This window comes from Lycium ferocissimum, chromosome 4, assembly GCF_029784015.1.
Source record: "Lycium ferocissimum isolate CSIRO_LF1 chromosome 4, AGI_CSIRO_Lferr_CH_V1, whole genome shotgun sequence".
NCBI lineage: Eukaryota > Viridiplantae > Streptophyta > Magnoliopsida > Solanales > Solanaceae > Lycium > Lycium ferocissimum.
In genome coordinates this window covers 74,869,446-74,888,088 of record NC_081345.1, presented here as the reverse complement: position 1 = coordinate 74,888,088, position 18,643 = coordinate 74,869,446, and the positions used below count along the sequence as shown (strand labels likewise).

Below are 18,643 nucleotides of genomic sequence, written 5' to 3'. Positions count from 1 at the left end.
TTTATGTCTAGATTCGAAACCCCCGGGTTTCCCTCCACATGCAAGGGCACCGAGTGCCGTGTTTCGCCCACGCCATGGTTTGGGGCGTGACAAAACAACTGTTGATCAGAGCTATGAAGCAGTTTTCTTAAGTAAGAAGGGTTCCTTGAAGAATTAATTTCGGTATAAGCTTGTAATCAAGGAAATGTGTTCAAATAAGGAAATATGACTACACTTGCATCTATGAAAAGTGTGTTGAAAATAGGAGAAAAGCGTTTGGAGGTCAAAACAAGTAAGAGAACCAATTCCAATTAGAATTGAATTCCTTAACCAAATTCCTATGGGATTTGGAACACTTATTCAAGGGATATTCGACCTACTACTACTCCTATATAAAGAATCACATTGATGCTATTTGTTCTTGACACTATTGAACATATTGAGAATTTATTCAAGGAAATAGTTGTCATTGTGAGGAAGAGTCAACTGCTAACGAAGAGAACTTGTTTCCAAGACTGCTGCATCATATAGTTCTTTATTTGATTAGTTTGATTATGTGTTCAAGAGTTGTAACCTATTTACTTTACTAGACATTTTATAATGGTTGTTCATTGGGTTGTAAGGGCTTTCAGTATTTGGTAGAGTCTTGAAAGCAGTGGCTACAATTAGGGAGAATTGTAGAGGGGAAAAGGTACTAAGTCGTTAGTCCCTTGGTTATAGAGTTGTAACCTAAAACTGCTCTTGAGTTTTAGTGAAAATTTTGGACAAATCCTACTAAGGTAAGTCATGGTTCTTGACTCCCCAAAGCAAGGAATTTTTCACAGTAAAACTTCTTGTGATTTACTATCTGCACTTAGCCAAATTAATATATATCAAGTTGCAAAACAATCAAAATTTTCTTCTTATTGTGGAAACGGATGATAGACTGTAACACCCACCATAAAATATTCGAATTATACCTACTTATTGTGGAAACGTAGGGAAGGATCAGTGGCGGACCCAGGATTTAAAGTTAATAGGTGCTCTTCTAAGTTAAGCGTAAAACTAAAGCTAATCACAAAATTATCATAGTAAAAATGTCTACATCTAATTAATACCATTTCAAACTATCTTAAAGTAACGTCATGCTTTAATATTTTGTTTTTTTATTATTTCACCTATTATTTTTCTAAAATTTATTAATCAATCACTTTAAGAAAATTAAATATTTTAAAATTATTCTAAAACGGTTCAACAAAACTATTAAGATACTGAAAGAAAAAAAAAACGTAAATATGATAAACAAAATAATTCTTAGGAATTAAAATGTTGACCTATTTTCAAAAGGGTTTTCTCCTAAGTTTGATATCATTAGTGGATTTTGTTCTTGTTCTGCACAAATTTGCTAGAAATTGGAAAAGAAAATAAGAGAGAAACATAAATCGATTTTGGGTTAACTTAACTTAAATAAGGAGAAAGTAGAAGAGAAAGAAAAAAAAAAAAGAGAACAAGGAATTAATGAGATGAATAAAAATAAAGAAAGATTAATGTGAAAGTGGGGAGGAAAAAAAAAGGGAAATATTATATTATGTGATCAATTATCAAGTTAAATACGCTAACAGTAAAAAAGATAAAAGATTAAGCGGATATTGTTGACATTGAGAATCGAATCCCCCAACCTTATATCACAACCCAACTCCTGGGTCGAGCGGGCACCCACACTAACCCCCCCCCCATGCATGGGTGGGCGAACCCTTCCCTTACTCAATCATTCAATTCAAAGCATATCAAAAGCAATTAAAGTTATCTAAACAGTCTTAATATATAAATAACTACTAGGTGCAGAAAACTAAGACAAATGCCGAAAATCTGGTCTAAGTACAGTACAAGATCCACTCAAACTACATAAGTCTGAAATCACAAAATACATAAAAGTCTGAATATATTGTCTCGAAACAAAGGACATATATCATAAAGAGGAGTTTTTCGGGCTGCGGATCTAGGACATGGCTCACCCTAGAAACTCGTACTAGAAGCCTCGGGAAAATTACTCACGAGGTGCTGAAGTGGATCCTGTAGCAAACTCTGCGCTCAGAAAAGAGTACAACAAGGTAGTATCAGTACAAACACTATGTATTGGTAGGTATCATAGACAGACAACAATTAGTTCACATATACTAAGAAAGAATCAGCAAGTAGACATGTAAGCAAACAAGCACGTTCACAAACCAATCAACAATGAAATCATCTCAATACCAATAGCAAGTACAAATAAACAATGAAGAATAGATGTAAGAGTGAATGAATATGTAATGCAATGCAATGCACTGAAAAAATACCTCGAACCTGTACACACATGCTACAGACAAAAACCTCCAGGTCTCGATAGTCATGACCCATTGGGGACTCGCGAAGTCCATGTACTCCCTCGTCTCGGCAAGAAACCTTGGACAGCGAGTATATCGCATTCCGCTCCGGTAACAACCTCGGTCACAGATTCTCATCTCTTTTGTACACAATTCGGCAAAGACCTCGGATGTTCCTTTGTCTCACTTATCATCATCAGTACCAAGTCACAGTTCATATCCATGCATCATATGAAATGAGAGTGTATGACATGCAAGATATCATAATAAACAAGGCAAAATACATCAAATCACACTTAAACTATACCCAAAATGTCGAGTTCACACTCAAACTATACAGGCGACCTATTACACACCTGAACATCTAAAAACTGAATTTATTACCACCGTATAAGCTGATGTGGCACAAATTATAAAAATAATTAAAAAAGAGGCGCGTTAAATTTATTTATTATTTTCTTTTTTAATTAAAAAATATATTTTTTAATACTCCTCACCCCAACCCACCCTTTCTACTTCCTTTCTTCTTCACAAAAGCAACTCACCCGCTCCCCTTCTTCTTCTTTTTCTTTTTCTTCTCTTCTTCTTCTTCATTTAACATGCTCCCTCCCCCCCCCACCCACCCAAAAAACCTCCACCCTCGCCACCCCTAACCCCATTTCACTAGAACCACCATGCCGCCCCCCCCCTCCACCTTCGCACCATATATATCACGAAGCAGATTTCAATAGCTACCACCTCACTGATTTCAATAGCCACCATTAAACCCACCACCACCATCAAAATACCACTATTCACTCTCTCTTCACCGTTCACCACCAATTCCTCTTCTTCTAATAATTTGACTTTTTTCTTTCAATTGCACTTCTACTTTTAAAAGCTGTCTTTTCATTTTTTTTGTTCCTAAAAGGATTCTTGAATTCTAATTTGGATTATCCTTCCTATAAGATTTGTAGGACAAGAATCTTCATCATATGGAAATAGTGTAACAGATCTTGGCCCGAAATTTTTTTTTCCGGCAAGCTTTCATTTTTTCCGATCAATCCTCAATTTCTTTTATTTTTCTCTCACTTTAACCTGTTCTTAATATTACATTGTTAAAAATTATCAATAATGATTTGTAAATTCGGTGGTGGATTTGGTTGGCGGGCTGGTGGCAATGGTGGTGGTTTAATGGCGGCAATGGTGGTGGTTTAATGGCAGCAACCTTGAATTTATGGTGATTGCTTGCAATTTCTTATAGTGACAGTAGTTGTGAAGCGATTTAATGGTTGATTTGGTTGTGGGTGGTGAAATTTATGGTTAATTTTTTTATTTTGTGGTGGTGGGTTCGATGGTAGGTTCGACAGTGATGATGGATATGGTGGTGGTGAAATTGATTGTGGTGGTAGTGGCGGATATGGTGGTAGTGAAATTGGTGGTGGCAAATTTGGTGGTGACGGATATGGTTGTGGTGAAATTGGTGGTGGGGGTGGTGGCGGATATGGTGGTTCTAGTGAAATGGGGCGGGGAGATGATTTAATGATTGAGAAGATATAATTATGGGAGGATTTTATGGTTAATTAGAAATTAATTAGTGTAAATATAATTAATAATAGAAAATCAAATGAATAAATAAAAGGAAAATAAGATAAAATTAAAATTTAAAAGATATCCAACGTGGCGTTGACGTGTCGCTGACGTGGCAGCGAGTGTATCACACCTCCCTTTATGCAACTGGTTATATGTGTATTGAGGGGGTATTAAATTCACTTTTTACATGATTAAGTGTGTAATAGGTCGCCCAAATAGTTGGAGTGTGAACTAGACTTTTCAGGTATAGTTTGGGGTGGATTTGATGTATTTTGCCTAATAAACAATAAATCGAAATCAAGTCTCATTCGTGTCTTATCAAAAGCACACATCATAGTTCAAGCCTAATCTAATGATTCTTCCTCCGTTCGATGATAAGTGACAATAACAAGGAGAGATGAAAGCATACACAAGTCACAACATAACAAATAAGGCAACAAGCCCCCAAACAACAACAACCAACCTAATAGAATTCCATCCCAACTTCACACTCGAAGGCCTAGCATGCTTTCCCCGTCAAAGTCTAACTCCTACATATGCTTCACTAATTGGAGTCCAACCGAAAGGTAAACCGTAACCTACCTCGATGTCGAGCGGGTGCCACAAACTATCCAACTTGAGCCTTGCTCTTTCGGAGAGCTTCCAAACTATCGAAGTCTATCCAACAATGCTTTATTTATTAGAAATAGAGTGTAACGACACCCATAAAGCTACAATACTATTAAAATCGGAAGTAACCCTTTTAAAGAGGAAAATCAGGCCCATAAGGGAAAAATAGGAATTTCAGGTAAAAATCAGTTAATCCAAACTTAGGAAGTCTAATACTAACATTCAATTGCTAATTTTACAACCTTAAATCGAAACCCCCCAAATTTCATAGAAACCCTTACTTCCATGACTTAGATTCTTGAAATAAAAGAAAGATTCAAGCCTAGGAACTAATTACCCAATGATTAGGAGTTAGAAATCAGCAATTTTACCAACAAAACCCAATTTAGGTAGCACAAGATTCATTACTCAGAACTAGGATTTGAAACGAATCTCCCCCACTAACCCATTCATCCATGGAATCCAACCTAACACCATGAAATAAACATAAAAGAAGTAAAGAGAACTTACCCAATGAAGATTCACCCTAAAATGCTCCTCAAATCGCCTCTAGAACTCTTTAGGTTTTCAATTTGGTGAATGGGAAAAGAATGGTTGAATTGGAAAATATAAGGGAAATTGTTCAGCGATCTTTAATGACTCAGCTTCTGCGCCTGCGGACTAGGTCCCGTATAGGCAGACCTGCTGAGGTGGGACACTAGAAAACCAGTCCTGGTTTTCACCACGTTCCACCCAAAATCCCGACATCCACCTGAGACATCCCGAGTAAAAACTGAACATGCATCCACATGTAAAAACATGCTACGAACTCAACTGTAGCCTCAGAATTCCCAACGGAGGTCACCTTGACTCGATCAAACCCCAAACGACAAAAATTAAGTTTCCGTCCAAGGGCACAAAATGCTCTCGAATGCCTTGGGAACCGAACCAAACATCCCACGAAAATCATAATCGACCCTCCAGATCTCATGGAATTGACGAAATTTTGAAAAATGTCTGTTTACCCAAAAGTCAACTATCGGTCAAACGATTTTTCACTTAAAGGTTCTAACTCCTTCAAATCGTATCAAAAATTGCCCGATGACCTCGGGAATTGAGTCATCCATCCCCGTGGGTCGAAATCACTCTAACGGGACTAGGGGAAAGGGCAACGAGGGTAAAAGGGTCAAAACGCGCATAACGACTAAACGGGTCGTTACATCATATACTAATTAAACAACTGTTCGTCCTCGAACAGAGAAGAAATGGAACGAAGGAAAGGTAACTGAGTCAGTGAAAAGCTGGGGATACCTCTCTCGCATATCTGCCTTGGTCTCCCAAGTAGCCTCCTCAATTGGGCAGTGCTTCTATTGCACCTTGACTAAAGCAATCTCCTTAGACCTCAACTTGCTCACCTGTCTATCTAAAATCGCTATCGGCTCTTCCTCGAAGGACAAATTTTGATCGAACAATATTGAATCCCGCTGATTGATATAAGAACCGCCTGAATAATACTTCTTCAACATGGAAACATGGAATTCCGGATGAGCACCTGACAAGCCTGGTGGAAAAACTAACTCATAAGCCACCTCACCAACACGACAGAGAATCTCAAAGGGACCAATAAACCTCGGGCTCAACTTGCCCTTCTTCCCAAATCGCATCACACCCTTCATAGGTGAAACCTTCAACAGAACCTGCTCACCAACCATAAACTCTAAATCATGAACCTTCCTGTCCGAAAACTCTTTTTGCTTACTCTAGCTGCCAAAAGCTTTTCCTGAATCAACTTCACTTTGTCCAAGGACTCTCCTCGAAAGCATCAAACCACCCAATCGGAGAATGACATCTCCTACCATACAAAGCCTCGAACGGTGCCATATCAATACTAGAGTGATAACTGTTGTTGTACGTAAACTCTGCCAATGGTAAGAACTGGTCCCAATGACCACCAAAGTCGATAACACAAGCTCTCAACATTTCCAAAGGCACCTGAATAGTCCTCTCAGACTGACCATCAGTCTGTGGATGAAACGCGGTGCTAAGATCCAATTGAGTACCCAACTCCTTCTACAAAGTCCTCCAGAAATGGGAAGTGAACTGAGTGCTTCTATCTGAGATGACGAAAATAGGCACCCCAAGCAATCGGATGTTCTCTCTAATGTAAATCCATGCCGACTTCTCTGCATTATAAGTAATCTAAACCGGAATGAAGTGCACAGACTTAGTCAACCTATCCACAATAACCCAAATCGAATCAAACTTGCCCAAGGTCTTCGGAAGACCAACCACGAAATCCATGACAATCCTCTCCCACTTCCACTCGGGAATAAGCATCCTCTGAAGTACACCACCTGGTCTCTGGTGATCATACTTAACTTCCTGGCAATTCAAACACTGAGAAATAAAATCCGTGATATCGCTGTTCATCTTACGCCACTAATAGTGCTACCTCAAATCACGATACATCTTTGTAGCACTCGGATGAATAGATTATCCGAAACTATGGGCCTCCTCTCATATCAAACGAATCAACCCACCCAGACGAGGAACGCAAACGCACCCTTTAATCCTCAAGACTCCCTCGCTATTAAGCATGGCCTCCTTGGCCTCACCACTCAAAACCTTATCCTGAATCTTACACAACTTCGCATCATCAAACTGTTGTGCCTTAATTTGCTCAAATACAGACTACCTCGTCTCAACACAAGCTAGAACCTTACCAGGTTCCGAAATATCCAATCTCACAAAGCTATTATCCAAAGTATGAACCTCCATGGCTAAAGGACATTTCTCAACAACCAAACGAGCTAAGCTACCTATACTAACCGTCTTTCGGCTCAACGCATCAGTTACCTCATTTGTCTTGCCCGGATGGTAAAGAATGGTGATATTACAATCCTTAAGGAACTCTGTCCATCTGCGCTATCTCGAATTGAGATCTCTCTGATTGAACACATGCTGAAAACTGCAGTGACAGGTAAACACCTCACAGTGAACCCTATACAAATAATGCCTCCAAATCTTCAACGTAAATAGTACCGCCGCTAACTTCAAATCATGAGTGCAGTAGTTCTTCTCACGAACCTTCAATTGCCTCGAAGCATACGCGATTACCTTACCCTCTTGCATCAACACATAACCAAAATCGATGCGAGACGCATCAAAATATACAGTGAAGTCCTTACCCTCCACTGGTAATGCCAAAATCGGGACTGAAGTCAATAAAGCCTTGAGCTTTTGGAAGCTCTCTTCACACTCGTTGGACCACTGGAAAGGAACATTCTTCTGAGTCAGTCGAGTCAAATGCAAAACAATCGAAGAAAACCCTTTCACAAACCGACGATAATAACTTGCATGGCCCACGAAACTACGAATCTCAGTAACTAAAGTAGGACTCGCCCCATCTCTAACAACCTCGATCTTCTTGGGATCGACCATAATCCCGTCCTTAGACACAACATGGCCCAGAAATTCCACAGAACTGAGCCAAAATCTACACTTAGAAAACTTGGCATACAACTTCTTTTCCTTCAATAGACTAAGCACAATCCTCAAGTGCTTCTCATGCCCTTCCTTACTTCGAGAATGAACCAAGATGTCATCGATGAACACAATCACGAATGAATCCAAATACGTCTTGAAAATCCCATTCATCAAAACCATAAATGTTGCGGGGGCATTGGTAAGCCCAAAAGACATAACCAGAAACTCATAATGACCATAACCGGTCCTGAAGGCTGTCTTCAAAATATCTTCCGCTCGGACCTTCAACTGATGATACCCTGACCTCAAGTCGTTCTTAGAGACTACCGACACACCCTGAAGCTGATCGAATAAGTCATACATGCAGGGTATTGGATACTTATTTCGAATAGTAACCTTGTTCAATTACCGATAATCGATACACATCCGCATAGAACCATATTTCTTCTTCATGAATGGCACGGGAGAACCCCACGGGGATACACTAGGACGAATGAACCCTTTGCTCAACAGATCCTGCAACTATTCCTTTAACTCTCTCAACTCGGCTGGAGCCATACGGTAAGGGGCAATAGAAATAGGCCGAGTGCCTGACTCCAAATCGATATAGAAATTAATATCACGGTCAGGCGGCATAATAGGCAAGTCTGTGGGAAAGACCTCCACGAACTCGCTAACTATATAAACAAACTCTAAGTAAGGAGTATCCATGCTCGTATCACGAATATGAGCCAAATAGGCCAAGCACCCTCTATGCATTAACTTCTTCGCCTGGAGGTACAAGATGATCTTCTTAGGAGCAGGTCCACTCCAAACGTGGAGTACCAGGCATAACTAACATGATTATCTTGACATAACAGTCCAAGATCGCATGTTACAGAGATATCTAGTTCATGCCCAAGATAAAATCAAAGTCTACCATACTACGGATCACCAAGTCTACCCACATATCATAGCCCATAAAAGTAACTACACAAGCCTAATAAACTCAATCTACTATCACAGAATGTTTAACCGGAGTAGACACACGTATGGGCACATCAAGAATATCACAAGTCATATCCAATCCAGTAGTAATGTTGGTAGACACATATGAGAAGGTAGAACCCAGATCAAATAAAACTGAAGCTGCCCGGTGACAAACATAAATGGTAACTGTGATGATTGCATCAAAAGCCTCCGCCTCTGGTCTACCAGGGAAAGCATAACAATGGACCTGTCAGCCATCAGACTGCGCGTCACCACAACCACTCTGGCCTGACAGAGCTCCTCCTCTAAAACTCTAAGAACCACCCTTTCCGGGAGGATATCCACCTCTAGCAGACTGAGAACCACCACGGCCTATGGAAGCACCGCCCCTGGTCGAATGTCCACCCTGCTAATTGAAGGTGCTGGAGTCCTGGGATCTAAAATCTGGAACCTTGTTGGGGCCCACTCTATCTAGGCCTGGGACACTCTCTAGCTAAGTGCCTTATCTCGCCACACTTATATCATCTAACCTCACGGGGCTGTGACATAAGCTGAAGAACTGGTATGACTACCACCGTCTACAAGTCGAGAGAAGGAACCCCTCGAAGTCTACCCAGCACTGCAACCACTCTGTCTTGAAGGACCACAAGCTGAAGCCTGCAGTGCTGACTGGATGGGGCGACCAGAATAATGCTGGTGAGTCCTGCCTGACTGGCCCCCACCTCTAAAAGCATAACCACACGAACTACTAACTTGATGGGCCCTTGTTACGGTTCACTTTTATGCGGGTGTATAAAAGCTACTAGGAGGTTGTTTGTGCTCTAATTAGATTTTAGTATTTTTAGAGTCGCCACCTAATTTATTTAAGGAAAAACTAGGAACACCGAGTTAAAAAAGGTTTATCAAGCAAGAAAAAAATCTGTTTTGGACTAGAGTTCGAGGTGAGGGTTCTGGTGATCTCCTAGGGAAGGCTTTAAGCACCCTAGTATTAAGGATCCGTAGAATACGGTTGACCTAAGAGCTTCAATGTATGATTAATGTATTTATTTGCTTAAGTGTTTAATTTTTTGAAAAAATGTCATTCATTTTATCATAAAATTCAAAAATTTCGGCAAAAGGGTCCCCTTAGGAAAGGGGGTTTTGTGTTTAAAAATATGTAGAAGTGTTCAACTCACTTTATTGCCGAACTAAGACACACTCGAGATTTTTTCTAAGCAGAGTCACTACTATTTTAGTCCTAATAAGATGAGTTTAGTACTTGTAGGTTTTATTATACTTATATAGGAAAATATGGAGTATATCTCCTATTTTATACATATACATATATATAGAAAAAATGAAAGTTTTATTAAAGTCCAATTCTATCCATTTTGAAGCTCATTAGTCAACTTAGAGCCCGTTTGGATTGGCTTATAGCTTAAAGCTGTTTGCAGCTTATAAGCTGAAAAAAATAAGTTGGGGTAGTCCAACTTATTTTTTTGGCTTATAAGTCGTTTTCACTTATAAGTCGCTTTAGATAAACTAAGTTAAATGGGTCCAATTATTTTTTTGAGCTTATTTTAAGCACAAAATGACTTTAAGTCGCCACCAAACACTCAAAATAATTCGAAAACGAAAACAGCTTATAAGCCAACTTATAAGCCAATCCAAACGGGCTCTTATATTCAGCCCAAAATCCATCTTACCTCAAACTTGGTCCAAGTGAATTCCTCTTGCTCTCAGTCCGAAGTATTTTGGGTTTTTGGCCAAAACCATCTTATTTCTTATTCCAAAAATTTGCAAGTCCAAAACCACGAAATCTTTCATCCTTTTCAAGTTTTCATAATTCAGTCCCTATCAAGGGATTGTCATTTATAATACACGACTATCCTTAAACTCATTTTTTGGTTACCTTAGCCCAAATCAGCTTTGAAGTCCACATAAATAGTTTTGAAAATTTCATGACGGACTGGCGGCCCAAAAATTGATTTAAACATAGTTGTTTTATTACCCAGTTCTACAAAAGGCAGAAGGCCCAAAGCAGCTACCTCTTAATTATTTTAACAGTTTGATCTCATCCAAAATATTGCACCAGTTTCAGAGTTTTAAAAAGAACCGAATTAAATACCAATTTCATGCAAAGTTGAATTAGCCAAGTTTTTGAAAAAAGATTTAGGCAACTTCCTAAAATACTAAGTGTTGTCTCCTAAGTTCTACACATGCATAGGGGTTCCAATATTTCGCATGTTTTTACAATTATATATACGTACACATGAGAAATTAATATAAAAGGGAGGGTTAGACTGGTGGGCCTACGTAAGCCCACAAGTTGGCTATTTTCAACCATAGCTCGGCCTTCACCATTTTAACCCATAGTTGGGCTTTCAAAATATCAATATTTGCTTCCATTTCCAATCAGACTCGATAGAAGAAGGTCAGTTGGGCCTCAGGCTCAACTGATTTCAAATGCATAGAAGACAGCCCAAATGGCCTAGTGTGTATTCACATAGGACCTAAAGAAGATAAGGATTAGGAGGTGTTTGAACTAAGTTCAAAACTAATTAAGTGTATATAATTCATATGCATAACCAAGCAAGTATAAAAACTAATGTGTGGGCCTTTAGCAATATCAAACAGAGTCCATTTCTAAAAAAAGTTACACTTAACAAGTAATATGCGTATAAAAGGCCGAATGCATGACATTTTCAGAAGAGAATGGGCCCAGACTGGGGTCATAGGACACAGTCATCTAAAAATATACAAGTGATATGCATCATATACACCCTCAATATACAACTTATATATATATATACCAGAGGCACATTTACAGCTGCTTACTTCCAGTGTATACAAGTATATCAGCCATAAACCATTCAAAAACACACAGCAAACAAGCTTCAATTTTATAGTCTCATTTATTTTAAAGCTATACAGAACAACTTCCGAGAGAAAATATGATTTTAGAGAATTAAACAACGAGATATACGCCAAGAGATTTACACTTGATCATGCCACAACAGAGAATCGTATTTCGAAGGGAAGAAACAAAAGGGATGCTACACAACAAACACATGGCTATGGTCAAAGACAAAGAAGAGCATGCATATTTGGCACTCGTAAAGGGCATAGCAAAGACTATATGCAGGAAATCTTAAAACAGGGGCAAAATAGTATAGGCAAGCTTTCAACAAGACTGAACATCTAATACTGCTCGAGCTATGACTGTTATCATTGTAGACATGTAAATCATTATTCATATTCAACAACATATCTTTTCAAAACCATAAAATATTTCACAGGCTGATTTAAAGCTTAGTTAAACACCGAAACAACTAGAGCCTGATAGGCAGATTGGCATGAACATGTAATTAATCAAGGTGAGATAAAGAAGGGTCATATTAACAGAGCTAGTTTAGAGAGAACTAGATTAGGCTAAAACATACATGTAGATTAAACAACACATAAGCCATTTAGGCATAGACTTCATATCTTAAAATTAGACTCAACAACAAATGTGAAATAAGACACATCATGATCACTGAAAAGACTCCCAGGTGGTCTATACAACTGCCTTTTATATTTTACACATGCATGACTCTTATGACACATAGTATATCATTCATATTGAATTAAGAGGACTCAGATGTAGCATATAGTTTCATACTCCTAGTTATGCTATGTAACACTATTAACATGCTTTCAAATGGAACTCAAACTAGGCAGGACATGCAATATAGCAAACACAGTCTCTGTATGGGTTCATAGCCCTTTAACTATTCTAATCCATCCACAGGAATTATCCACATATAAATACACTAGCTTAATTACAGGCAAGCAAACACAGTTGTTCTAGGCAGTTTAATAGACAAGACAACAGCTAAACATGGTTTAAGGACTGTTGCTACTATATTTTAACATGATAGGGATTGATTCAATTAAGCAAATAACAAAAAATGACAACTACACAGGATATGGGCCAATCAATATACTAACAAGAGCTACAATAGGCATAATATCCATTAAGCTAACTAGTCAACATGCTGAATCTTGACAAATAGAGTTTTAAGTCAACTAACAACACACAAACAGTGATTCAATGTTTTTAAAGACAAGATTAAGTTTGTAACAGAACACATGCCTATTTAACCTAACAGTATCACTTAATAACTTGCATAATCAGTTTTTAGCAGTGGACTAATCAAACATGGTTGTAGACTAAGCTATAAAACAACCAAAGCAAACCATACACATAAATCACATGAATAATAGGACCTAAGGCTAACATCATCTAGTTATGCTATATCACTACAAATTAATCTACATATCTAAAAAAAAAAATAGACTAATAAAACATGCGAATCACATATTCAACTTAAACTAAACACATAATTAACACTTAAGCAATACAAAGCTATTGAAACTTAAAAGAGAAAGGAAATTACCTCTTACTAATGCAGCCTAGAGTCGAGAATGGACTTGGAAATTCCTTTGCCTCCTCAAATCCCAGAACTCAGCCACAATCAAAACGAGAACACAATTAAAACTTTAAAATTTAACTTAGGCGAATAATTAAAGGTCTCAAAATTAGAAACCCTAAGTAATTCAGCCCCTTTTTTTTAGTACATTCGTATTCCGGTCTATGAAAATGAAGGATTGGGGGTTTTATTTATAGAACCCCAAAAAATTGAGAAACCCTAATTCCTTTGATATGGAACTTCATCAATTTTCTAAAAATTAAACCTTCACTGAGCCATCAAAGGCTAAAATTTAATCGTACAAGTATATCAAAGGCCAGATTCGACCCAAATAGTAATAATCCACTTAATTCTTCATGAACCAATGAAAGACAACTATTCAAAATTGAGTAAAACAAAAACCATTAAGGATTTTCAGTCTTTTGACCGTTGATCCATCTAAAAAGCAAAGAGAAAGGGAGAGACATATCGTGTTTGGGTTGGATTGTGGCGGAAATGGGTGAGAAATGGCAGAGCAACAAATACTCTTGCCATTCTCGACCCTGCAAATACTAAAGCCACCATGCGGGCCCTTCATTTTTGCCATTTCCAGCAACGTGTGATGTAGGAGAGAGAAAATAAAGGAGAGGCAGTGCTAGGGCTTCAAACCCTGAGAGGGAGAAAAAGCCTTAAATGGTCGTTTGGCTACTGAAATGGAAAAAGGGGAGGGTATTACCCCCTTTAGCCTTGACATTAGGCCGGGTCATGGCCATTGGGCCTGATCCGACCAACTTGAATTAAAAGGGGAGTTGGGCCTACTCGTGTAGACATGTATATACGCGTATATACACATGTATATACGCGTATATACGTGTATATGAGAGGGCAAAAAATGCAATTTGAATTAAATCACAAATTTTAAAGAAAATTCATTAATCTCATTTCAATTATAGCCAAAATTAAACTAATTTAGCCTAATTAGCTAATTTCAAAACAAAGACGGCTAGTTTTTGCAAAGCTTCAATTATGGCATTAATTGTCTTTAAGTTATTAACTTAACCCATTTCAATTATAGCCACTTTGAGCATAAAATTATAAATAAACACACAACTACTTCATGCAAACATTAAAAGATTAGAGAAGTGGAATAAATCTTATTTAATTAGTCTGATTTCTTAAATTAAACGGAGTAAAATGTTTGTTAATTGATTTCTAATAATTTAAAAAATTAAACAAATAATTATTTTAAATTATTCCCTTGATTAATTTTAGCAGATATCTCATAAATTTTGCAAAATGTAAATTAATTTCCAAATGACTTATAGTATTATAGAAGCTATTTTGCCAAATGAAATGGCAAAAATATTATCTAAATAATTTTATAAAATCATTCTAACTTGTAGAAAATGTACATTTCACTCCGTTTAATATCCAAAGACTCTAGGTAATTAAAATAAATTGTGGGAGCTCAAAAATAAGGTGTCAACAACTGCCCCTTCAGTGTTCGAGGATGACAAGGCCATCCCTGAGCAATGAAATTTGACTAACCCTGCTTTTTGACTGACCTAAATCGTATTACCTCTCATTTTTATGCCATTTTCAAATATGTGGCAAGACCCTGGCTTCTGGGTTTCCTACATATCTCAGGTTATATGAGAATTTAGGCCACTTGTAGTTTGACTCAATTTAGACTTCTAAATGCAAATTTAAGCAAATTTCAAATTTCTCAGTTATCATACTAGGAAGTCCGGAGTGATTGGTTGGAGTGTGACTGACTCTCTGATATTGAGTCCGCCTACATATCCCTGGTCTTCGAAATTAAGTCACTTGTAGTTCGACTCGATAGGAAGAAAAGGGTATCCCTTATGAGGGAATGCCTTTATGTGTGTGCCGGTGTGTACCCGACCGGTCGTAGGAAAATTAAAAACAAGCAAATAAAACAAACAAATAAACACTTTGTGTGGCTAATCGTGGAGTGGAGTGATCTTCCAAGTCCTGGCCGGAGAGCTTGACTCTCATGGGCACCCTATCTCGACCGGCTGTGTAAGAAAAAGTTTCACGTTTGCTCCGCATATATCTAGATTTGATTTGATCAGCCTGCTCCATTTGGTGGCTGCCAATCTGATTCCACCTGCTGAGTAACGCTGTGATTGATTTTGATAACGAATACTGCGGCCACCTGACCGAATTTACATCATCTTGACCCTCGAAGCAAACACTGCAGTCATCTGATTGGGTTTACATCACTTGACACTTCGATTATATCTGGTGATTGATATGCATGAATGGCCCTCTCAGTATGTTTGTATGAAATGGCCCTCTCGGCAGTTTGTATGAAATGGTCCTCTCGGTATATTTGTATGAAATGGCTATCTCGGCATGTTTGTATGAATATGGCCCTCTTGGCATGTTTTTATGAATATGGGCCTCTCGGCATGTTTGTATGAATATGGCCCTCTCGGCATGTTTGTACGAATATGACCCTCATGGCAACAAAAAAAAAATATGCAATGGCTCTCATGGCAAATAAGAAAATATGATGGCCCTCATGGCAACAAGAAAAATATGCAATGGCCCTCATGGCAAAAGAAAATATGATGGCCCACACAGCAACAAAAAAATAAATGCAATGGCCCTCATGGCAAATAAGAAAATATGATGGCCATTACGGCAAAAAGAAAAAATATGCAATAGCCCTCATGGCAAATAAGAAAATATGATGGCCCTCAGGGCAATAAAAATAAATATGCAATGGCCCTCATGGCAAATAAGAAAATATGATGGCCCTCATGGCAACAAGAAAGAATATGCAATGGCCCTCATGGAAAATAAGAAAATATGATGGCCCTCATGGCAATAAGAAAAAATATGCAATGGCCCTCATGGCAAATAAGAAAATATGATGGCCCTCACGACAACAAGAAAAAATATGCAATGGATGGCAAATAAGAAAATATGATGGTCCTCATGGCAACAAGAAAGAATATGCAATGGCACTCATGGCAAAGAAGAAAATATGATGTAATGACAGATATGGCCCTTTTCGGCTAAATCGTCTTTCTTTCGTCCTTTAAGCTGGTTGTGACCCTCGTAGTCAAGTATGCCTTATTGCTTTGCAATGACCCTCTCAGTCAGATATTTGCCCTTATGGCATCTACGATTTTCATTAGCCCTCGTGGCCAGACATTTGCCCATGTGGCATTCAAAATTTTTTACAGCCCTTGTGGCATTCAAATCTTTTGTAGCTAGATGTTTGCCTTTGTGGCATTCAAATCTTTTATAGCCCTTTTGGCTAGATGTTTGCACTTGTGGCATTCAAATCCTTTATAGCCCTTGCGGATTGCTAATTTTGAAAACCCGATCTTCGGTAGTGGCCCCAATCTCTTTTGGTGAACCATTTTACCTGCACATGAAACAAGGTTAGAGAAATGGGTCGTCCTCCTGACCACCCGGGAACCTGCATTAGAAAAAGGTTAGTTTCCTATTAAAGTTGGTTCGTGTTGCCGGCGCTTGTCTTATCTTTGGCTTCGTCGGCTTTCCTTGACTCAAACCTCCTTGGATTCAGTATTCGAAAGATGAATTTATTTTCGTTATGCAAGAAAATCATTTTTGTAAAAATTAGTACGGAGTCATCTACTTATGAGAAAATAAATGAGTTGTTTTAAAAGATGAAAAATTAGTTGTCATGACATGTGCTTTCGAATGAGGAGCAGTCTTTCTCTATTGCTTGCTGGTTGAGGCTTCCTCATTTCCTTGTGCGGAATTTTTTAGATCCTCTCAAAAATTTTACCCCAGTTTAAATATATCCAGCAAACTCTCGTGCCGAATCTTCTAAGATGTAGGAAATTTTGAGGTTTCCACAAAATTTACTCTTAAAGTGTTGAAAAAGGTCGAAATTTTGAGACTACTCACCGAGACTCGGGTTGGTCGACTTTTGTAGCTGGTCTGGCGGCATGAATTTTTGAGACCCTCTCAAAAATTCTGTCCCAGTTAGGCGTGTGGCGATCTTTGCATCCCTCTTAAAGTCTTATCTCTGAGGCTTCCTAGGGGTTTCTTGGGTTTTTCTTTTGGTGCGATCGAGCTCAAAGAGCACCTACATATCTTGTCACAGCAGGAATCAAGTCGAACATAGTTCAGAATAAAGTAAATGAGTTTTTGTTTTACTAATAATGCGATCGGGTCCCAAATGGACTGCCTACGTATCCCACTGTGGGGAAGTTAGGTCATTGCGTAGTTCATATCATGACAGTTTTTTGGGTTTTTTCTATCTATTACAAACGATTAAAAGTAAATAAAAATAACGATTACTGGTAAAAGATACAATTACAATTGAAAAGCCTTGTCTTCATGCATAGTAGCGTTTGATTGCGTCTGAGTTGATTGGCTTAGGCCACTCTTACCCATCTATTTTGGGTACCGGCACTATGTTGGCCAACCATGTAGGGTACGAGGTTACTTCTACCACTCCTAATTTGATTTGTTTTTCTTCCTCATCCTACATGCGGATACTGAGGTCCGGTTTGAATTTTCAGGTTTTCTGTTTCACGGGAGTGAAGGTCGCATTAATGGGCAATCGGTAGGACACTATGCTAGTGCTTAATCCTAGCATGTCATCATATGACCATGTGAAAATATCCACATATTCTTTCTCAGGCTTATCAATTCCTCCTTTTAATGCGCTGTGTCCACTTTTCCTATTTTCCTTGACGTTCTCTTCATCGCCTAGATTGATTGCTTCTGCTTCATCCATGTTTGGTTTCTGTTCATTCTCTAACTGCTGTACCTCTTCCACGAGACCCTCGGGTAGCATTGTTTCTTCGTCGTATTCCTCGTACTCCTCTTCCTCTATACTGCCAGACTCATTCGTTTCGCAATATGTCATGACACTTAAATTTGCTTTATTGTTTTATTACTGAAAATTCAGGGCAAAGCAAGGTTAATATAAAACATGCATGCAAAGTGGGCAATAAAATCATTTTTTATGAAACCGAGGCTTTCATTGATTTAATTTTAAAAGTACAAATTGTGGTCCTGGCTTGGATCAACATCGAACCATTTCAGTTTTTTGAAAACATTATAAGGCACATAAAGTGATAAAAATTTGAGTAATCGGGCCTCGACCGATTCTCTCCATTTTCAAAAATATATTCATCATTTCTCTACCGAAGAGCCAAGAGTGGGGTAGAGGTCCAACTGGATAGCTGCTCGCTCAGATCAACATTTCGGATAGTGGACGCTTCTGCACATTCCTCTAGAATTATTGAGCAATCT

General features: G+C 38.4%; 2 protein-coding genes across 2 annotated transcripts in view; one reads left to right on the top strand and one right to left on the bottom strand.

Annotated features, from left to right (window-relative positions):
• The window catches only part of LOC132054325 (uncharacterized), a 13,848-nt gene extending 9,985 nt beyond the window's left edge, over window positions 1-3,863 (top strand). Inside the window, exon 3 of the mRNA XM_059446367.1 lies at window positions 3,665-3,863. Coding sequence (XP_059302350.1) covers window positions 3,665-3,863 — 199 coding nt within the window. The remainder of the gene's footprint in view (window positions 1-3,664) is intronic.
• A 3,523-nt stretch (window positions 3,864-7,386) lies between these two features.
• On the bottom strand, window positions 7,387-8,150 carry LOC132054324 (uncharacterized mitochondrial protein AtMg00860-like). Its single transcript, XM_059446366.1, has 2 exons — window positions 7,572-8,150; window positions 7,387-7,452 (listed from the first exon to the last, which is right to left on the bottom strand). The coding sequence occupies exons 1-2, from the start codon at window positions 8,148-8,150 to the stop codon at window positions 7,387-7,389; spliced, it is 645 nt and encodes a 214-aa protein (XP_059302349.1).
• Between the last annotated feature and the right edge of the window lie 10,493 nt (window positions 8,151-18,643).